General features: G+C 34.3%; 2 protein-coding genes across 6 annotated transcripts; one reads left to right on the top strand and one right to left on the bottom strand.

The window, feature by feature from the left end:
• LOC124490349 (uncharacterized) lies at window positions 1-1,478 on the top strand. Its single transcript, XM_047052825.2, has 2 exons — window positions 1-1,003; window positions 1,064-1,478. Exons 1-2 carry the CDS (start codon window positions 1-3, stop codon window positions 1,294-1,296), a joined length of 1,236 nt encoding a protein of 411 aa, XP_046908781.1. The 3' UTR covers window positions 1,297-1,478.
• On the bottom strand, window positions 1,471-23,800 carry PKD (serine/threonine-protein kinase D3). 5 transcript variants are annotated; one of them, XM_075730362.1, is made up of 14 exons: window positions 14,423-14,730; window positions 13,802-14,304; window positions 11,522-11,721; window positions 11,225-11,440; window positions 8,383-8,521; window positions 7,623-8,044; window positions 4,474-5,234; window positions 3,807-3,930; window positions 2,985-3,749; window positions 2,824-2,922; window positions 2,642-2,768; window positions 2,482-2,587; window positions 2,197-2,317; window positions 1,471-2,137 (listed from the first exon to the last, which is right to left on the bottom strand). In XM_075730362.1, exons 4-14 carry the CDS (start codon window positions 11,348-11,350, stop codon window positions 1,643-1,645), a joined length of 3,285 nt encoding a protein of 1,094 aa, XP_075586477.1. In that variant the 5' UTR covers window positions 11,351-11,440; window positions 11,522-11,721; window positions 13,802-14,304; window positions 14,423-14,730; the 3' UTR covers window positions 1,471-1,642. The 5 variants fall into 5 exon arrangements, with proteins under 5 accessions (XP_075586477.1, XP_046908768.1, XP_046908769.2 ...); XM_047052812.2 differs by lacking the exons at window positions 11,522-11,721; window positions 13,802-14,304; window positions 14,423-14,730 and adding an exon at window positions 22,107-23,800; XM_047052813.2 differs by lacking the exons at window positions 11,522-11,721; window positions 13,802-14,304; window positions 14,423-14,730 and adding an exon at window positions 16,985-17,590.
• Between the last annotated feature and the right edge of the window lie 470 nt (window positions 23,801-24,270).

Raw genomic sequence — 24,270 nt, 5'->3', positions numbered from 1 at the left:
ATGTTGGTCTTTCTCTCTACTTTGAACGATTCGATTATGATGATTATTGTACCAACCATTACTCTGCTCACATTGGCTCAATGTGTGCTGCTTGTACATGCCGAACGACGCCGCTTTCTCTTCACCAATACAACTCTGGAGCTTTCCAATTTCAATCTGGTTACTTCAAATCCGCAATATGATTCTCATGGCTTTTTGTTGCTTATTTTGGTTACCTATAGCCGAAAGGTGTATAAAGTCTATATGAGTGATTCGGAATTCAATTTGTATTTTCCCAGAGAAAAATCGTCCCATTATCTTCAAGTTGAATCATTGTGGTATCATTATCCGAAATTGTCCAAGTTGATCAAATCACAACAATCTAATGTCCTTCGACCTAATGAACAGGGAAATATAGCCCGAGTAGTCACAATGCTCACCAATCATGATGATGATGATGATAATCACCACTATTTATTGGCCTATTGGACAGCCATTCATCCGCCTAGGTTTCGATTGCGAATATTCTCTCCGGTTAATACTTTCAATAGGTTTGGCGGCAACCCTATCCACGATACGAATGGCACGTTTGAAGCGACGGCCACAAACAGAACAGTGTTCATGTCGACCGATCAAAAATATACGTTCTTGGCCATCAATACGGATTATTCACTAAATTCGGAAATGGTTATCATCTTGGTTTTCTATGAAAAGTCACGTAATACAATAATCGCTAAGGATAGTGGATCGTATAAATTCATATCCAACTCAAGCAATGGAAACACCACATATCAGGTATTTTCCAAAACACTTGCATCCAATACGACATTAGAAGAGAGCCCATTCTTGGGTGAAGATATCATAACCGGCTTTGTTCGCGAAACTTTACTGTTTGTCATCACGCCCAATCATATATTCTGGATAGATAACGTTATCAGCAAGGATGGTGGTCATCTCAACAGCTGTGATGAATCGAATAAATGTATGGTTCAATACAAATTAATGTCCAACTTCATTAACAACGGTATGTTTTTTTCACACACTCCTTATATATCATTAACTTTGGGTTATTTTTCCATTCTAGATGCTATAATTTGGCTAGACATTATTCAGAACTGGAAATGGTTATTATTACCGTTGACGATATTGATCTTACCATGCAGTTTGTGTTGTTGTTGTGGTTGTTGGGGCTTCCTTTGTTGTTTGATTCCACTTGAATTCTGCATACGACGTCCAACCAATGCGCCATCGGTCGATATACATGTACAGCAGCCATCGCAGATGACATCTTCACAACCATCATATCAACCGGCCTGAATTATTGTATCAGAATGTTGCGTATCAACAACTTTTATCAGAATGGTCAAAAAACACATTTCCGCCATAACTCGACGGCTCGATTTGAAATTGTGAAAAAATGATTCATTCATCAATTGAAATTAAAGAAATAAATTTGAATGATGAATAAATGCACAATAAAAACCTGGAAAATTGTAAAATTGTAAATTCGTTATCTCGAGTTCATTTTTATTTGAGGCACGTTACAAAAATTCGATAAAATGAAGCAGCAGAAATGAGAAAAAACAATTGAACCAATATAAATATGAATAAGAATATCTTTTAGATTTATAATTGCTTGTCTGAAATGATGAATATGAATGAATCACAAACGGCTGGTCGTGTTACTTTTGCTGTTATAAATCTGTTCCAAATTGGCTGTCGAATCATCATTATTATTGTTGTTGATAATGATGGCATTATTGTGGTTAAATGCATGTCCATTGCCATTCGATTTATTCGGATTGTGATGATGATGATGGCGGGGATGGTGATGCTGATGCTGGTGGCCATAATCCTTGCCATTGTTGTTATTATTATTGTTGCTGTTGCTGCTGCTGCTGTAATTAGTACGTCGTCTGAATGAATCAGTGTTGGTGATTGTGATGAATTTATCACGATTCTCTTCTTCATTCGGTGTATCGACATCATCATCATCATCATCATCATGATGACCCGTAATGATCGGACCAAAATCATTCTCTGGCATTCTTTGTTTGAGTCTATATTGCTCCCAACGTTCTTCGTCCGATTCATGTGTAAGCCATCTTGTTGACGTTTGTTTCTCTAATCGCCGTAGATCACACCAAACATAATAATCCTGCAACAGAGAAAAGAGTGAGCTGGCCAATCATTGGAGAAATAGACTGAAAAACTTACATCTAGCCATGGATGAGCTAATGATTTATCCACCGTGTAACGTTTGCGACTTTTCACTTGTAGTAAATTGCCGATGAGATCAATCGCTTTAGGTGATATGTCTCTCCAAATATCAGGCGGGCTATTAATGTATAATATTCATGTATATGATGTATATGATCCATTGCAAATCAACAAACAAACAGAACATGGATAAAAAACAAACGACAAGAGAATTCGATTAGCGTGAACACGAATTAAACGAATTAAAAGGAAACAACAATACTACTACGTAGAAGTACGTACTACATGAAAGCAGCATTAGTAATCTGATCTTGAATGTCTTCTTCTTCATTGAACGGGAATGTGCCGGAAAGACTCACATAGATTATGACACCAACCGACCACATATCTGAGTGAAGCCAAATTAAAATAAATCAACCATAAGACCATTCTGACGACTTACCCAATGAACGATTGTAGCCCTTGTTTCGAAGCACTTCGGGAGCTAGATAGGCCGGTGTTCCGACCACACTACGACGAAACGATTTCTCACCAATAATACGGGCGAATCCAAAATCGCATAATTTAACCTAGCCATAATCAAGTGATTGTTACAAGTTACAAGTGATGAAATGGATCACATACCTGTGGAAAGCTGCTGTTTGATGAAAGCAAAACATTTTCCGGTTTAAGATCACAGTGACAAATGTTTTGTGCATGAAGATAACGAAGTGCCACAAGAATCTACAAACAAACATCACAATGACTGGATCAATATATATCAAGGAGATGATTGATGTCCATACCTGATAGATGAGAAATTTGGTAACTCGTTCGTTGAGACGGCCATTCTCACCGCTAAGAATCATTTCAAGCATATCGCCACTCAATTTCTCCATGATGACGAATATTCGTTCATGGTTTTCAAACATTTTCTCCAGATGCACTACGCCCGGATGTGAAATCGTTTGCAAAATGGATACTTCATTTTTGAGCTGTGCTTCTTGTTTGGTCGGAAAACGACGTTTATCGATCACTTTGATGGCCACTTCTCGCCGACTAGTACGATGTACTCCCCCATAAACGGTGCCGAATTGGCCAGCACCCAACATTTCATCGATAATGATCTGATATTGCTGAGAAATGTCCGCGTTCTGATTACGATTCTCATCATTAGTGGCTATGGTCAAGGCATGACCACCGCTACCGTGATTGCCATGTGTTTGTGCGCTTGATTGATTCGAATGCTTGGTCTGTTGTTGTTTTGAATCAACCATCGAACCATTCTCGTTCGGCGACAGGACAGGCATCAAACCTTGTCGTATGGCCAGTTCCCATGACCGTGATCGTTCATCATCTGGTTCACATACAAAGTAGGTCACATTCTGTGTTTTAAGCTCAAATTTATAACCCATGGTTGTCGATGATTGATGATCATCGGGTAATGAACACTTGTCTGAATCGATATGTAATATATCTTGTAACGGTATCTCTTTATAATATTTGGCCGTCGATTCATTCTGAAACATGGTGATACCCTTGGTATCCAAACGCCAGTAATGATTGCGTTTCTAAATGCGTAATGGTCACAATCATCATTCAATACAAAATGAAAATGAACAACATACCGTACGGTCTTTATCGGTGTAATGAACGATCCATCCTTCCTTTAACACTTTTGATGGACGACGTTTTATGTGCTTAACACTCTGCACAATACGCATCAATGGTATATTGCTACTACTGGTTTCGCTAAGAATTTCCAAATGAAGAAGAATAAAATTAATTCACTCAATCAATGTAGTCATTTGTGTCAATGTGTGCGTGTGTGTGTAAGTTAATATGATGAAAAATTACTTTCAGTGCAATTATTCGATTGAAAATAGCACATCTGAGTACTTGAATGTTTGCTTGCCAGCTTATAATTTAAGTAAACTGTTGGAAATGATAATAATTAGAGCAAATAATCGGACAAACAATAAATGGATTTCGACAACAACAACAACAACAACTCAGTGAACCAAATTATTGTTTCGCAATTGGATTCTCATCCTTTTTCTATGTCTCAACATTCGATTCGAATCGAATTGAATGTTGTGTCCGTCTCGTAGTGCTGCGAAGGCAATTTTGATTTGGATTTTCAATTTTCAACACTGCTATTATTTATCGAAATTGTGATTAATTCAATAAATCCATTTTCTGTGTATATGAGTGTGTGTATGTGTCAAGAGTGACCATTACATTACAGTAAAAGTAATGGCATGATACATGTAAAGACGACTACACAAGACATACCTGACGATTCGATTGATTTTATGATTGTCATCGTCACTGCCACTATTGTTATTGGCATGTTGCTGTTGGCGATGATTATCGTGATCATCGTCATCATCATCATCGGTTTGTCCTTTGCAATTGCGTTGTTTATTGTTATTGTTATTATTGTTGTTGTTGTTGTTGTTGTTATTGTTGTTGTTTTGGGCATTCAAATCGATGCTATTATCTTCATCATCTTTCGAATCGTTGGAATCATAATTTGTCCCTTTTTTATTGTTTGATACAGTTTTATTGTCGTTGGATGATCCATGATCTTCATTGTCGGAATCAATTTGATTTTTATCCAAATAATCATCGATTTGATTTGATTGTTCCATTTCCCATTCTTTGGGCGCTTCACCTGCACAATCTTGTGGCACTTTTTCCATGCATTTTCTATGTGTATTGAATTTACAATCTTTACACTGATATCCTTGTCGATAGAAGCCTTTGAGCAATTTTCGGCAATGCTGACAAACGGTAGGTATTGCATATGTGTGCACCACAAACGTGTGAGGCACACGTATGCGTTCGGCAAATTTTTTATCCACCCAGGCTGGTCGTCCAGAAACGCTTACAGTTCCGTTCAATCCACCTGAGCTACTATCGAGACTGGAGGATAGACCACCGCCGCCAGTACCAGTGGTCATGATCGTCGATGTCGATGTATTGGAACAAATGGTCGAATTCGAAAGCTGTCGACATCTTTCACGAATCGGTGATGTGGAAGCCGACAAAAACTGTCACCAACACAAGGTGGGAAAGGAATAGAAAATAGAAAACACCATTTAACTAATTAGTAAGAAATGACAACAATTGAAATCTCAACTGTCTGATTCTGGTAATTTCACTTAGTATGTCACATTCGTAAAGTTGTAATGTTTATTACATTAGATATATACACACATTCATGACATTGCCTCATCATGATCATGGATCATGCGAGCAAAATTTTTTTTTCCATTTTCATCACACAATCGAGTCACGCAACAAAATTTATAACCCAGACTTGTGTTTGTTCTACAATCAAATCGGATGAATTCCATGTATACCTAGATTTTTTCTTTTCATCCACTAAAATGTAATGAAACAAAAACGATTGGCTCAACTTTATTATGAACAAGACTGGTCAACGCGACATTTTTGTTTTTCTTGTTTCTCGAATTTCATGAAAACTAAATAATTGAAAACGACGAATCACACACACACACACACACACACACACACACACATGCACACGATAACAACAACACACATTTTAAAGAATTTGAAATTTTTCCATGCAACCTACAAAGCCAAGTACGTGAGTTTACTTTAGTAAAAGGAAGGAAACAAACAAAACATTAATCATGAATAAAGTGGTTCATTCAATTGAAATTGATTGTCGCCAAGAGAATTCCCAAAACGGAATCAATCATGCTCGGCAATCATCAACTAACCGATTGGCTCAACATTGCATTTCAAGGAAATTGCCCATTCAAGCATGCAAGGCTAATGGCCATTTGCTAATCGATTGACATTGAATTGAACGGAAAAAGAACACATACACACGCATTTTCCAAGTTGGGATGTAAAACAAGACTTGCCTGTCCAATCTTGATGAACATTCCATATGATGAATTTGATTTTTACGATAACAACTGGAGAGATGTGTGATGTTCAAATCCAATCAATCAATCAAGAAGATATTTAGATTTTCACATGAAAATTCAATACAATCACAACTATTAACGCACTACAGATCGGATCGTGGTTCAAGCTCAAGGGTCCAAGTTGTTGTTTTATTAAAATTATTTGTCTGAAATGATCATTTGGCCACACGGACCAATCGGACATTACAAGAATGATATCGAACACACACACACACACACACACACACACACACAGTAGGTTAACAAAAAACTACTGCTTGAAACTTGAAAAAAGAATGACAAAAATGATCAGCCGAATGTGGAGAGACGAATACGTTTGGCAAGCACATGAATCCGAGATCATATTCGTTGATTTTTAAAAATTAAATTTAAATTGTTACAGCCATCAAAGTCATCAAATCACACACACAAACAAACACTCAACAATGCCACTGTCATTGCTTTTGGCAACAAATAAATCTTGGAACATTAGCCATGTGAAAACCCAACAATCAATCCAATGGCTACAACAAGAGAGAGTGAGAGAGAGAGAGACGCACAAACACACGCAGAATGAGAGAAAATCGTTAAACAATGAAAACAACAAGACGATTTTGACGAAAAGTGATTTACCTTGAAGGTGAGAGATATCAATGTAGACTGCTGCTGTTGCTGCAATCGATGCATGTGTTGTTGCCATTCAAATAGTGCGTGGTGGCTTGCATTCATCATGATCTATCATAATTGATCATTGGAAACTAACACTGTAATTTGAATGAATGAATGAATGATTTCTGTGTTCAAAGCGAATCTAGAATCATTCATGATTCTGATTATACCAAGTTTATGGTGGTTACACAATTCCAACGTCTACTGTTCATTGTGGAAAGCCTTTTATCGAAAACGTTTCCGTTTCGCGAAATGTTATTTAATGGAAATTCTAATTCAATAATGATCTTATGGAGAATGTGCGTCCGGAACTGGCTCATTCAAGCAATAACACACATGGTGAATATAAAACTAAGACAACAAAATCTAATGGAATAAAATTTAATCCAAATAAAGAAGATTAACCCAATGACGCAGTCTAGTGATTCACAAAGACGAAAGTTGAACATCACCTTTGGCCAAAGTCAAACCAAGCACGGCTCTCGATTCAAATGAAATTGAATAAATTCTAATTGAATAACCAACATTTCACTTGGCAGTGAATTGCTGGAGAAACGACTCAAATTGACTAGAATGGGGACAATTTCTCATTTTCTATTTGCTGACAATGGCAATATGTCAATGTAATGATGAATGAATGGGCAATGTGTGTGTGTGTGTGTGTGTGTTTGTGTTATATTTATTTTCTGATTGATCATCATTGCAAAAGCAATCAAATATCGGGCTGTTTGTATGTTTGTCTGTTTGTTTGTTTGCCATGCAGAGAGGAGCATGAGTATTTCAATTATTGGATGACAATTTTTTACAAATATAAAATGTGAAACTAACCTTCACATCATTTGTGGACAATGAACCAGATGAGGATGCTGTTCGTTGAATGTCGATGTAACTCTGTTCCGAAACGGTAGACATGGTTGACATGGTTGCCGATGATAATTGACTGACATAACCAATCGATGGTGTTGACGGTGATGGAGAACAAGTGGCCATCATGATGCCATTCGTTCCATTGGGACTGTTGGGTAAGGGCAGATAAGTTGATGAACGGCGTCGTCGGCCATATGAACAATTGTTTGGAATCTTGTATGCACAACGTTTGTGATAATTGAGGCCACAGCCTTCGCATTTGAGACCTTGGTGAAACAGACCAAACAACATTTCGCCACAGAAATCACAAAATGTTGGCGATTTGTATGAATGTATCAATAATGAATGTCGACGTATCTGGACCGTATCTGATGGTGGATTGGCTATTTGTGGATGTGGTGTGACATTGATAAAACGGAAATTGATTAGTTCAATGGCTAAAATAAAATAATTCACTTATCATGTATCTAATCAATAGTAAACTGTGAGGATAACATTGCATATTTCACACATAACCAACACACATAATCCTATCAGCAGACAGCAAGCAAATCATCGATAACTAATCGTAACCTAGGCAATTAAATTAAATTTATACATTCCAATGAACTGAACGTCAGCCTCGACGTCAATCACAAACACCTGACTGATGAATTGATTTATGAAAATTTGAATAAACAAACCAAAATCACTGCCAATGTTTAGCTTGTTCAAACCTTACCTGAGACAACAATCTCGATGAGCGAACCTTCGGTGATTTCCGATACGACATTGATTGGCAATAAAAGATTTTTCGAACTATAATCATGACGAAACAATAGTAAACGTTCGGTTAGCCGATTCAGACCATGATCGGGAAACTGAAATGAAAAAAAAAAATAAAAAATAAGAATATCAATTATTAACAATCCACACACTGCAAGTTGGATGGCTGTGAAAGACATCATTAATCGAGAAAAAATAAAACATTTGTTCTTTCCTTGATACACCATATTTTACCAATTAATCATCAATTTGAAATTCGATCCGATCAACACACCAGGATCAGAATAAAACGCCCATAGGAAATAATTCATATTCCTAATGATAAGCTGTCATGAAATGCTGTTTCTTAAACATTCGATTCCAACCATGAATATTCTTACCCTCTAAGACATAAAGTCTATGTGCATGTCTATTCCATAATGAAAATAAATTCGCCCTAGTTCTATGGAATTTAAACAATGAAAAAAGACCCAAATCACAAGGAAAATAATTCCAAAGAACTACAGGCAACATTTATTCATGATTCTCAGACGCACATAGAACGGAATTATGTATTTTCTGTATAAATTTCAGTCATCTAAACATCTAAATCCACTGCCATTAATGAAATTCAAATTCAAATTGAAACTGTACAAACCCACGTACATTGTCTACTTCAAAACATCTTCAAAATGATGCAACCCTTTTTCGTTGCTGCAGAATTGTGTGCGTGTGTGAGTGTAGATAATCGACACGAAATTTTCATTAAATTTTCATAGCCCAGGATACTGCGCTTCGTTTGAATGGCGAGCGTAAAAATGTCAAAATTTTTTTCATCTTCATTTTTGATTTGATTTGATTTGATTAGATTTCACTACCGATTTCGGTCGACTGGGTAACACAGGAAATTGTTTTCGGAATTTGCTTTTGGTTAAATTAAATTGCTGAAATCTGGCTATCTAAATCATAACGGTTTGTTTCGTGGATGGCCATCATGTACATAATATGTGGACATGCATTATTTATTTGCATTCATTATTACTGTGTAACAATAGTAATAACGAATAAAACACAAATGTTTTAAAGAAAAACTCTCGACAGTGGCTATTTATGACCAACAACAAATACAACAAATTAAGAGTTTCATTCCCGTAAGTCACGTCATTTGCGAATGAATGAATGAACCAAATGGGAATTGTGATTCTAGTGATTTATTGTGAAAAAGAAAAAAGGATTCCGGTCCAAATAATGATGACAAATCCATAAAAAAAAACATAACAAAACAACAACAATTCCATGTCATGTACAAGGTCTGGGTTGAAAGCTAATGGACAGAATGGAATTGTCATTGATTTTCCATCATTGGATACAACCAACAACAAATAATGAACCACTTTTATCGAAAAAACCAAATAGCCAATTTCGAAAAACGGAAAAAATTGTCCTGCAACGATATGAATTCCTTAGTTTCGCTCTTTATAGACATTGATGGATACAATCGCTTCACTGATGAGAAAGTGGCCAAATTCAAGAAGGTAAAATTTAAATTCCAAATTGTCTAGAGAGAGAGAATTAGGTCCAGAACCAATAGTTTTATCCTGATGGAATGGGCGAGGGAAAGTTTTCGGAAAAAAGAAACAAACTTTTATAACCGAAAAAAGTAAATATTCAATTCAATTTAATGAAATTTGAATGGCCTTAGGGATTAAAATTTCAAACATTGCACACATTGATAGCAGATCAAACAAGTAAATAAATAACAACAACAACAACAGAGAAAGAATTGCACCATTAGCATCATCGTTGTTGTTGTTGTTGTTGTTTCAGTGAGAATCTTTTGTTCCATTTGGTCGTACTATAAATATTAACGTGATGTAATGAATAATTCTATGCAGAACAAGTTTTTTTCGTACAAGTTTTCTTTATTTATTCATTTCGATATTATCTCGAACAATGTGCATGAATGGCTCGGAAAAGAATTTTGTCAATTCTTTTGTGTCTGTGTGTGTGTGTGTGCCTACGTCAATTCATCATCATTGAATATTCTGGCGATGATGATGATGACGACAGCAACAAACTATAGACCAATGTTTGTATAAATTTCGTTTAGTTTTTTTTTCTTTATTGCCATCGAGCCATCAAATATGCATGATCAACAGAAAAGGCATGACCTAAACACGGTTCAATGTTTACCGAATGACGATAAAATGATGACATTCGACCTAAAAACTTGAAAAAAACTGATCGAGAGTGTCAGGATGAATAAAAAAAAATGTTTTTCTATAGAAAAGATGAGATGTGAATATTACGACATTTGCATAGACAAATATTATTGTCACGTTGTACGTTTGTATACATTTGTTGGTAACTTGTTTTTCATCGATTCGAATCGAACAAATAATAAAATGAAGAGCATGATCATGATATAGAGATAATTTTAAATTCATTTATTCATTCTACACTGATTCAAGTGAATATGATGAAAAGCAGTACGTGTTTAACCAAACAAAGTTTGATTTGATCAACAGTATAGTATGCATGATTGAATTTAGTTTTGATCGATTCATTCGATTAACGATTAACTTTATGCCAATGTCTTCCTCATCATCAATAGGACTATCATTCTCAAGAGATATAACGATCGATAGTCAAAAACAATCGATTTCTAACTGGCACTAATAATAATAATGAAATGATGATGATGATGATGATGATTACTACGTTCATAACGTCATGACAAAATGTTTCCAAAAAGGAAAACAAACCGAACCAATTGTTAACTGTGACATCAATTGTATTGTTCTGGAATCAAAACCTACCTTTCGGTCGATAAAGTTGCAAGCATATTCTTTCAATGTTTTTAATGTCAATTCGGCTGTATCCACTTTGACCAAATCTTTGACCAAACCAGCTTGCATATTGATACAGATTTCGGTTGCGGCCATTTTGTATATCGTATTCGAAGGCGATAATGATGCTGATGGCGATGGTATTGGTGTAACACTAAAACAATCGCTGTTCACTGAAGATGATGTCTAAATCAACAAACAAATGAAAACAAATCATTACACATTAGTATAGACAGAGGAGAAGAAAAGAAAAAAACAATGGTTTACAATGGTCACAGAACATCACACTCAAAATGAAACCAAAATTATAAACTCATAAAATTAACAAAACTCAAGATGACTGTTGATTGATGACAGTTGATGATATCACCATTGTGGATACAGGTAAGATTCATTGAAATCTTATCCATCACCAAAGTGATCACTGATAATGGCTGGCATTTCACTCAAACAATCATTTTTGTTGCCTGGGTGTGTGTTTCCAATTTTATTTTGTTAGAAATTTACTTCATCTCGGAAATTTTCTCATTTTCCACCATGATCATCATCATCATGATACACAAACATCCGTTCAATTCAATTGGCCAAGACACAATGGATGCCTCGGTATTGTTAAACATTGTCAACCATATGTGACTCCACGCAACCAAGACATGAATTTTACCACAAAAAAATGGATCACATAAAAAATTCACAATATAGCTAATAGTAATATCGAGTAATCGAACTTTTTCTTTCAACACGTTTCCTTACATAGACTCAAAAAAAACTATTTCTACCCAAAAAGAAAGTATTTTTAGATATTTCAGTAGTGCGGCAACCATAGTGACAATGGACAGTCATCATATCATCATCATCATATAAATCTATTAATGATGATGATGATTATTGCCATCAATTAACTTGCTTATCTCTCGTTTTTGAGTACATATACTATCATCAACATCTTCATTTACACATTTGTTTATGAAATCCAGAGAAAAAACAGGCATGTACGTGATATGATTGAAATAAAAATTCTGCCTCATACACATGACAAACACATTGAGAACTTTGGAACAATCCAATAATAAAATCTCTTTCATGTAGACAAGTAGACAATCATCTGGATCATATATCATTACAACTTGATTTTCATTCATTTATTCATTCATCATTTATTATAAATAAATTAATAAATCTTTATTCTACAATCAACCAAACATGTGAAAAATGTCATAACGCATCAATCACTTATCATGTTGCACATGCTTTGACATCCGATTCCGGTTCTAAAGATTGAAACTCATTCCAATGCATCTGAATTATTTTTCGGAAAAACAAGAAATTCTGAGAATAAATACATATAGAGACAGAAAAAGTGGAATTGTGCAAGTAAACAATAAATAAACAAATCAATGAATGTGAATGAATCTCAATTCATACATGGAAAACATCATCATCGGCAAATGTTGACGATGATGACGGATTCATTCGTTCGAAACAATTTAATTCAATTCCAATCGAAATGCAGACATATCATCATCATCATTACGGTAGAAGCAAACGAACCATTCATAAACATGACGAATTGAATGAGTGTGAGACTGAAAAACCAACCACCACACACATACACACACATCAAGCAAATCGTTTTCTCCAATTCACTTCATTAAATTCGATTCTCAGTTGAGAAAGCAATGTATTCAGGTTTCACATTGCCAAACGATTCATTCGACCAAACAATCTGCATTTGGTTCAACGGAAATTATCTGGCTAAAGAATCGTCATCACATATTTACATGCAAGTCAAATGACAATGGATGAGTAAATATGGACTTTGTGAATCAAAATCAAAAACCACCTTAGGATATATTGCTGAATGCTGAATGCTGATACAAAAACAAACACACAAGATCGATCGATGATGAGTGTGATCGTGTGTTTATGTTTGTCATGTTTGTGAAATTAGTGAACAAATGGTTTCCCATAATAATCATCAATTAAAACACATGTTTTGAAATCAATGTGGTGATCAAATAACGCCAACAAAAAAAATGGGTTCAAATATCGAAAACCAAGTCGAATTGAATTGAAAATACTCGCTATACATTGGCATTTCGTTTTCGACATATGTTTTGAGTCCGAGTCAATCAACTAATTAGCATGTGATTTTGTTGGCATCATTCTTATTGTTTGCCATTGGGGAACTGAAAACAAAAAAAAGTTTGCCCAGTTTGTTATAAGAAAAACCAACTTTACATTCTAATCACCAAATTACCAGAAAGAATTCATTAAAATAAATTCCAACAAAATTCTCAAAATCATCAATTCACAGCTTAGACTTGCTGGCTGAATAATTGTATCATCACTTGACTCAATGGCGAACATGAAAATCTTTAGCAAGATAAAAATGAACAGAAAACATCTGGCCACCCATTTTATTATGTTTTGGATGAGCAAACAATCTTCGAAATTGTTATGATTCAATTTCACACATACACCAAAAATCTGACTGTGACTAGAAAAATGGTTTATAATCAAACAACCAAGGTCAAGATTGATTACGTTTCGTTTTTGTTGACTATCGTTACTGGTTGAACCATAGTGAATATCCGTATCCAATATGGTGGCCATTCGATTGGCTTTCTCATCCTCGAGGTGAATGATGAATGATTGACGATTTGACATTTGGTCGTTTGTGGCCATATCGTTTGCTATTGTCACGGTGATGCTTTGTCGATTGTCATCATCATTACTACAAGTGCAAGTATCTTTGCTGGTGGATAAAGAATCCTTGTTTGGTGTATAGTTCATCATGATGATTCACATTTGCACATGGATTGACACAAAGATTAAAACATTAGTTAATGAAAACATGCGCAAACAGAACCACACATGTGATTGGATCAAGTTTGTCAAAGTAAATCACTGAAACATGATAATTCATTCTTCACTGCCGCCAAAATTTCATTCAATTTAATTAAAAAATTGTTGCCTCATACAGATAACAATTCCAGTTTCGAGGACACTCGAACAAATTGAACTTGGTGTGATGAAAAACTTAAACTCTAAAGTTGTTGAAACAGGCGAACAAAATTTAATGAAAAAAAAATAAAAATAAACAAAAAATGATGGACAGATCAACCAAACTTTTAATGGTAATTGAACAGAAAAAAAAACAACTACCAGGTATTGCAAGCTTGAAGAAAACTTTTCATCTATGATCCAACAATTATCCAAAGAACAATTTCATGAATGAGTGATGATAAACAGAGCAAGTCATCAATACTACTGTGTTGTTGTCGGACAAAATTTGACAGCCACAAGACACACACACACATAGTGAATGGATATGATGTGAAATCGGTTTTGAAATGAAATGAAACAAATTCAATCGAGTCGAAATAAATCCCTACGGCAGATATAATCTCGTATCAATTGAATGAAACATTCAAACACACACGCACACACACTATGAGAGTCTGAATGAAACTGGATCTGCTCGATGAATGAATGAATGAATGAATGAATGGATGAATTCTAAACAAATGTATACCCGCCGCCATCGTTAGTAAACCAAACATTTAGACATGCGTACGATTCTGCAGGCATTCAGCACTTGGTTTTTACCGTTTGTTTGCTAGATTTCAACATTTTTACACAGCAAAAATATGGACCCGATGCTATGAAAGAAAGGATATGGTGTCATTATGATTATAACAATAATGGTCATCATCATCATAATCATTCAATTCATTGCTGGTTATCATATTTGTATCATGCTCCATCATCATCATCATCATTACCGAAATAATAATGACTTGGGTAATAAATATTTGTCCATACCAGCAACACAGAAAATCAAATCAATTCTCATTTGGCCAGTTGTATAGAACTGCGAAAGCAAAAAATTTAAAAAATTGCAATTTTTTATAAAAAACACATGAAAATTGTAACCTTTCTCTTGGGGGAAAAAACAAACAATTTGCCGAGAAAATACAAGAAACACCTTCATCATAATCATCATCATCATCGGATAGAATCCAATTATATTTTATGGAGGCCACTTCAAAATGGCCAAATGAAAGACAGAAAATCCGTCTCAAAACCAAAAAAGAAAAACGATTCTCTAGATACACACACCTTGACGATAATGGCCAAATCTTGTTTCTCCGATCTTTTTCCTATTTGTTCAATTTCGCTTGTCTATTTTTGAAAAAAATGAAAAAAATGTGTGCGTGTGTCAAGAATGTTGGAAAAAATGGGCGAAAATATGAAATATAATGCCATGGCAATGTTATCGTCAGAGATGAATGTGGGCAAATCTATCTTCTTCACACACACACAAAGAAAGATCCGTCTTTATTCGGATGTTATCGAATGAGATGAGAGAATATTTTCCGCTCCACGGGAGTAGAAAAAACGCCAAATTCTTTGATTGGCCATATTTTCAGTTGTATTCAATCATTTCATGATCATAGACCGGCGGTTGATAACGTCTGTTCAATTAACATTCCCTTTTCAGATTTGTTGGTCAATTCTGTGGATTCTAAATTCTCGACAATTCATCCACATTAGTCCAAACAACAACAAACTGAAATGGATAAGCACTAAGCGTCTCAATATGACAAACACACGTACTCATTGTATGTTGGAATTGGAATTTGCAATGATGATGATCATGGTAGCAAAGAGAATTCATTTCCAAACAACCAATAATCATTCATAATACGCTTGGAACAACGAGTTTTTATTCATTCATTTGAGTAGTAGTTGTTTCACCATATATACTCCTCGGTCCATTAGATTTCCATTTTTCCCATTCCGAATGAATCAAATTTTAGACATACAAAAGAAAAACAAAAATACAAAAATTCATTCATTACAATCATCATGTTGATGGTTATGGATTTGGTGTGCAAGAAATGTATTCATTCATTAATATCTATCTATCGAATTCGAATGGCAAAAATCATCCCGAAAACGAAACAAGAAAAATTAATCATATCAAAAATGCATGACAATGGAAAAAAGTTAGTGATGTGAAATTTGTCTTGAAATAAAGTGAAAATAACGTATTGTGCGCAAACACCTAGAACTCGAAATGTGTGATTGATATAGCTCATCAATTGTGATTCGGAACGAATGAATAAATTTTCCTTATAATCTGATAGCTCACCGAATCAGTTTTGGTCATAATCGATTAATCTCAAATTCAACTGGCGAGACGGGTTGAATGAATGAATGAATACATTGAATTCCTTGGAATTGATAATGGCTGGCCAGATTAAGTCTAGACAGTTCATCATGATTCAGCTGATTGTCAGATAGTGTAGACAACAGACAATTTGGTCATTTAGTAACAAAAAATCGAGAGAATCGACCATTCATCATTAGAATGAATGATGATGGATGGAGAAATTTTTGAAAAAATGAAAATCATCTCTCTTGAAATTTTGTCCATGCCATTATTTTTTCATTAATTCATTCGTTGCATTCGAAAGAATTGTGTGTAGATAATGATGATGAAGAGGAAAATTATTTGCTTCAATAACCCTATTTATCGATGATGATACTCACTAGATTTTGACAAACTCTGAATAAACAATGTGGTGAAACGCCATTAATTCATTAATATTCAACAATAATGACGCAATTTTCAAATTATTTTCTATCAATTCATTAGCATATGCGAATTTATAAATTCACAGCAAACAATTGCCGAAAAACAAAAGACATCCAACAAACCTTGAGCGAATCATTGAGATTAAAATGTAACAAACGTTTGAGCCAGTCAAGACAGCCAATACATTGGCCATTGTCATCATCATCATCATTATTATTATTACGATCGATCCAATATGTCGATTGTTGTTCACACAATTTTGATGGCAGCACCGTTGAATCGATATTGATTGGCGAAAAATCGGTCAAATAATCACAATATGAACAATTGTCACAAACAACATCACTACTACTATTACTATTACTACTACTATTATTATTATTATTATTATGGTCCATCATAATGACACAATCTCATTGAATCACAATCGATTATTAATCACAAACAGCAACAAAACAAATGATTGAATCTTTGAAACTTTCTTTTTTCAATTACAGCCAAACACAAACACAGACCAATCGAAACGATGATTGAATAACGCGATAACAATTCGGGTGAATCATAATCATCAAGTCTTTCTCTCCATAACCAAAAAAAAACATTCTTTTTCTCTCTCTCTATCTGTTTCGATCCAGTTGTATTTTAAAAAAAAACTTTCTTTTGCCGCCATTATCGGTTGTGGCAAGTATTTCAATTTTACAAGTTATGAATTCACTGAAAAAACTCACAATAAGGACAACAATGATTATTGCAAGTCTTGTTCCTTGCTGAGTTACAGAACAACAACAACATCAAATTATAACAATGAACGTAGTGGAGGTTGAAATCAAATCGATTAGAAAAGAGAAAGATAACAATCAAGAAAACCACAAATGAAGGTGAATGTACAAAAATTCAATGATCTACGATACTAATGATGACATTGACAGAGAAAGCAAAGATCCGTTACATTGAGTGAAACATTAAAACATTGTTCAACTTTTTTTAGAATACAGCCGAATCAAGGACGAGCCACTTGTGGGAAGAAATATCGACACATTTGGCTCACACTCGTTAAGGATATCAACACATCCTGTTCCTTGCAAGGATAAAGCCACTGATGTGATGTGGAAAAAGTCCTTGTCCATGAATAGTGAACGAATGAAGGAATGAACTTTATCCAAGGATTCAAAACAATGACCGATCGATCGATTTCCTATGGTTTAAGAAATTTCATCAACAACAAATAATGAATCCTTGAAACAATTAAATAGGAGCATCTAATTATTCAAATTGCAGTTTGAAACTTTCATTCCGGGGTCTGAAACGAGTGGATCGAATCATGAACAACATGGCCTTGTTGCAGTTGATGGCCAAGTTGGTGTTAAATAAAACGTAATTTTACATACGTTAAATTACGTTTTTTATGATTATATGTTGTTAGCATTAGCATAAATGCAATCGATAATGAATTGAAAAAAATACTCGCTATTAATTATCACAAAACACTACTCAGTGAATGAATGAATGAACGGCCATCACGTCATTGTCGATGATTTAATTATCACTGTCGAAGCAAATGTTCATTATCACATAATGGTTGTATTTTATTCAACAACAACCATTCATTAAAATTTACTGGATGAGTGAATTGTGATCATGATCATAATGACAGACAGACATTCTGTGTAATGATTATTATCATCATTGCAGAATGGATATTAAATGGATATATTACACACACATTTTATGATGCTTAGCATAAACATCTGATGATAATTCAATCATTTCCAATGGTCAATCGTATGAATAGCAATCGCATCATCATCATCAACATCATCATCGTTTTAATCAACTTAATTCATCCATAACACAATGTGCGATGAATGAGAAAAAAAACGCCATTGATTTAGATCCAGGAAAATCGGAAATAATTAAATAAAGATGCTTTCTATGCAGATTTTTTTCTTTTGCAAGTAGAAATTATCACTTTTCGTGTTCTTTTGTTGTATTTGCACAGAAGCAATATGAATCATGCTGAACAATCAAAATTGACTTTATTCCCATTGCAACCATTCTACAGAATCAAGAACAAGGAAACAAGAGAAAAAACATTACCTCACTGAACATTGAACAGGAAATTAAAAACGAAACCAGTTAACACACACACCCACAGATTCTAAGGTTCTGAGGAAATTTCATGAGAAAAAAAAATCGAATCGTTTGCAGGAACATATTAAAATTGAGAAAGCAAAGAAAAATTCGACATATCATTAAACTATAACAAAGATATTTCAATTGCTTTTTCACATCATCTGGATCAGTGTGACTGTGTGTGTGTGTGAAGAATGATCATTTGTTTATGAAGAATCATTTAAGCGAGAAAACCAAGATCAACTTGAATATTCCATGAGCAGGAACTAACGAAAAAAATCCAAATCATTGAAAGAAACAAATGCAGATGGTCTCATACATCTTCAACACACATACTTGATCCATAAAAGTAGACAGATAGGACCTTAGGATAAAAATTAAGTTTTCGTTTCATATTCGAAAGCAACGGGAATCGGGCAAAAGAAAAATCCAAGAAATCTAAAACCATTCATCATTGAGGATTATTGACACATACACATAGACATATAGCATGCCTTGTTTGCTGCATTGTGTGCCATCATAATCGTCAAAACAATCCTCGGAATGGATTCACATTTCTTATTCAATCAAATCTAGAGTCTGCTAAATGCCGTCATAACCGTAAATCCACCACACACACATCACACATCCTGAAAATGGATATCATGTGGTGGATGGAAGCATACACGATACATTTTATTGAAACGAAACGAAATGAAACATAATACAGGGGAGAATGTATTCTGCATCCATTCTCATAGTCAACATTTTGGCAATTGAAACCGGTCGATTTATGAATTGTCATGATGATATATTATTATCGTTGATTGTAACAAACAAACAAACAAACAACAACAACAACGTTGATGATCAAATAATTTCAAGGTGGCTGTTTGTGTTTGTGTTGTTGTATGTGGACATGATACAGAATCGATGGTCGCATCGATTGATGATTTATTCATTGGCTCAGCAACGAGAAAGAAAATTACTCCCAAATGGAACAAAATGAAAATATCGAAATGTAGATGGAAAACATTGCCGCCCATCCATAAGCCTGCCACGACCAAAACTATGGCCACCATATAATTTAATCAAATCCTTTCATACAACCAACGACACAATTTTAAAATTCAATTCAGATTCTCAAAAAACCAAGAGATAAAACATGAAAATTCAAATTTTACTAATTCAATGTTGTGTGCTGGAACGATGTGTGGACCATATATTATAATATAATAATGGCCTCATCATCATCACTGTGAATGAAACGAGAATTTGTCCAAATTTTTGCCGGCTTTTTTCCGAGGAAAATGTTTATTTATGCGCACACTTGTTCTTGTGTACAGCCCATCATCATGCATTATTGCAATCCAGACGGATGAATGAAATGCGATCGATCGATCGATCGATAAATGGATGGATGGATGGATAGATGGACGCATAGAAATGACACATTGTGATCTTATACGGCATTCTTGACATCATTATTATTTGAATGCCAATGAATTTCAGGGATGTAAATTTATTTCAAAAAACACACATACCAATTTAGATGACAATGAAAACTGAAACACACACGCTTATTTGACTAAACTTGGTTGGATGATAAATATTTTTACCGATTTTCGACAAGTGTCACCATCTTTTGAACAAACTAAAAAAAACGGACATTTCTCTCTCTTTCTATCTGAATGTTCAAATGATATAAAGTTTTATGAGATTATCAACAACATGTACAAACAACTAATAAAGCCCATACAGCCATAAAAGAATGTGGAAAAACCAACAAAAACAAAACAACAACCAATGAGAGAGGGAAAAGTTTTGTTTCGTTAAACACTGTTCATGTAATGGTCATCATCATCATGATGCCATAATCAATGCTCAATCAACAATATCGTGATGATGATCAAATGTAGATTACAAACACACACACACACACAAACACATTCATCACCCACACAAATAATTAATTAAAAAAATAAAAGTGTTTGTTCAATTGTTCAACTTTTCCACAAGTTTTCCAGATCAAAACAATGATACTTTTCTATCAAATACAATTCTTGAACTTGAAGTTTTGTAGTCGTGTAGAGTTGAAATTGTATATCGACTATATATAAATAAAGTGATAAAGTGATTCATGACAAAAAAAATCGAATGAAAAATAAGCAATCAATCATGTGATGAAATGGAAAAACGATGTTTCAAAAATCAATTATTGATGATGATCCAAAAGAGAGAAACATAGAGAATTCTTTTATCTACGGCAATTTTTGATTAAATTTCAATTTTTCTGCCATTGTTGCCATATCATTGAATAATAATAAAAGTCGATTTGATCAATCGATCGATTTAACATTGATTATTCATACGTCATGATGATGATCGCTTTATTTTTTTAAACAGTACACATTTGACATTTTCAAATAGAAATTATCCGTGTTCCAAAATGGTTACAAAAGTCATTGCCATACAACTGAATTTCTATTTCAATTCATCTTGGCAATCATACATTTGCATGGTTCAATATTGTTGGTGATAATAATTTTAATTTCATCACAAAGTATCTGACATTTTCACCACCAAAAATATCATTGTGTCAGTCTATGTTTTTTTCTCTATTACAATACAATAACCATTTATTTGTTTGAACAAATCGAATGAATGAAACAAACCAAGCACAAATTACCATTATTTTTTGAAATGTCAAACCACATAAATAGATAAATAAATGACAAAGTTCGTCATCATAATGTATTAAAACATCGCCAACAATCCAACAAGGGTGATGCACAAATTGGTCAACAAGAATAGGAAAATCTATCCAAACAGAACAAATCAAACCAATTCTAATGAAACAAAAATGGCAAAATTACAACCTCTCTACAATTTGAATAATAATGATCAAGAATCAAGATTAAGTTGAAATAATAATGAAACCACCAAAAAAGATTATAATCACTTTTAGATTCAACTTTTGTTTGAAAATGAACACACCACACACACACACACACAAGGGAATGGATTGTTTGATTTCGTCAAGTGAGGGAGTGAGTTCATTGTACCAATGGATTCTTTCTAGAATCTAGAATCTAGATATTAACAAACTAATAATGATAACGAATACGGTACCTTTAATGATGATGAGTGTGGGATGATAATTGGGATTGCACAATTTTGAATGAGAGATGTTTTTTCTTAATTCTTTTGTAATTGTGTTGCAATATTTCTAATCATTCCGGTGAAACACAAAATCCGATTCCATTCGGCTGAACAAAAGGGTTATAATCATTATATATGATGATGAACAGGAAGAATCATTGGATGAAATTTTTTAAACACACACAAAAACACAAACGAAAACACAATGATTGACTAAATGAAATTAATTTGAAAAATATTGTGTCCGAATGAAGAATAAGAATCAAATTCCAATTTTGAGGGTCGTTGAATCCATGTACTTTGGATGATGAGCACAATTGACCATAAAACTTGTTGTTGTTGTTGTTGTTGTCAATGGTCGAACAACAGCAATACACAACTACAGGTATGATATATCATACTGAATAAACATAAAAAAAATTCCAGGTTCGAGCCATAATGAAAAAACTAGTTTTTCTTTGTGCCTGTTGATCACCAAGATGAATTGAAGAGAAAAGACTAATGTTGTGTGTTGGTTGAGCGCTTGCATGGTTGGTAGGTCGATTTAGTTGTTCTGGTCGATTCAACATTTGGTTCATTGGCACAAAGGAGGGTGACAAGCTCTCGTATGTTCATATTCTTATGTCGGCTGCATTTCGTTTTTCGCTTCTCGTTTTCTCTCCCCTTCTTTCGTTCATCATGTTTCTCATTAGACATTCATTCATTGGTTGAAGAAATTAAGTTGTAAGGATGACTACCTCCATTATGAATGTGATTAATATTCATATCAACACAGGTACAGCAATGGATTTATTATTCCTCAATTTAGGGTTAATCGTCCAATGATGATGATGATGATGAGAATCACAATGTACGAGTGAATGACAATTATACAACAGTACTAAACAAACGTTGCTGATCTATGCTTGAATAGTTTCATTCTTTGCCATCGATGTGGATGAATGAATCAATGCCAATCACACACACACACATATGATCATCAAAAATAAATAAATCAACTAAAATAAGCTCTTGTTCATCAATTGCACTATATGAAAGACCCTCGTGACATTTTTCACTGAGCAACAACAAAAACCGGAAAATGGCTAAAAATCGATTTAATGATTTTAGGATTTTACACTCACACCAAATAAAATGATTGATGATTGATTAGTTTATTTAGTTTGGCAAACAAGATGATTATCATGAATAGAAATAAACACAATGAACACAATTATGATTGTTGTGACTCCAAAAATGAATCCTGAATGTTTAATCACACTATATGAATTAGATAGAGAAAAAAAGAGGCCGGAAATCGTTGGATACAATCAAAATGAATTCCGATTCTAGTTAAATTGGTCGTGAACATGAAAATTGACAGCCACAAAAATGAACAACAAATAAACCCATCACAAAACTATTAATATAATGTTTGCATGTTTTTCTGGTCATGGGCAACATGGTTTGCCTTTCTAGTGGTTGCACTTTGATACATTCATGTTGATTCAAAGTTATTCAAATGGATGCTACAAATCACTCCTCTATTGATTGATGGTGGCATGGACATGGCTGCTGATGTTGATAATGGTTTAAATGTTGAAATGAAAATAATTTAATCAATGCGTCAGTACGTCATAATAATCAAGCTGAAAAAAACGTATCACACTATTGAATTGCTGCAAAGATTACTGGAGCAGAAGCAGAATTTGGTTTCAACATCCAATTTATGACTCTATCTCTCACTGCTGCTGTATCCATCTGTGAAAGAATTCATGCGTTTGTTTTGGATCTATTGTCGATTGTCTGTACTGAATTTAGAACAGACCACTGCCACACGCACACACACAAACACACGAGCGAGTTCCATTTCATGTTGTTGCATTTATTTCATGTTCAGAGTTCAATGACGACGACCAGAAGAAAATATTGTCATGTGGACATCATCACCAACGATTCTGATAGATCATATAGCAGCGTATACGGTCATGATCACAACGAAGACGACCACCATACAACATCAACATCAACTACACTAAGAGAATCATGACCATGGCCATATCGAATATCGAATGAATTGATGCATGCACAGTAAAAAGAATAACCAGTGTAATAGTATAAGGATTCCAGAAATTATTAATATTCCATAGATTCT

This window comes from Dermatophagoides farinae, chromosome 4, assembly GCF_024713945.1.
Source record: "Dermatophagoides farinae isolate YC_2012a chromosome 4, ASM2471394v1, whole genome shotgun sequence".
Taxonomy (NCBI): Eukaryota; Metazoa; Arthropoda; class Arachnida; order Sarcoptiformes; family Pyroglyphidae; genus Dermatophagoides; species Dermatophagoides farinae.
This window is presented reverse-complemented; position numbering and strand designations above follow the sequence as displayed.

Bases quoted from the DNA above. Each gene is read 5' to 3' on its own strand.
- LOC124490349 (XM_047052825.2), top strand. From the start codon at position 1: ATGTTGGTCTTTCTCTCTACTTTGAACGATTCGATTATGATGATTATT. The intron at 1,004-1,063 runs GTATGTTTTTTT...TTTCCATTCTAG, and splicing joins GTCCAACTTCATTAACAACG to ATGCTATAATTTGGCTAGAC.
- PKD (XM_047052813.2), bottom strand. From the start codon at position 17,263: ATGATGGACCATAATAATAATAATAATAATAGTAGTAGTAATAGTAAT. The intron at 3,750-3,806 runs GTATGTTGTTCA...TTACGCATTTAG, and splicing joins ACACCGATAAAGACCGTACG to AAACGCAATCATTACTGGCG. The intron at 2,318-2,481 runs GTACGTACTTCT...ATACATTAATAG, and splicing joins ACTAATGCTGCTTTCATGTA to CCCGCCTGATATTTGGAGAG.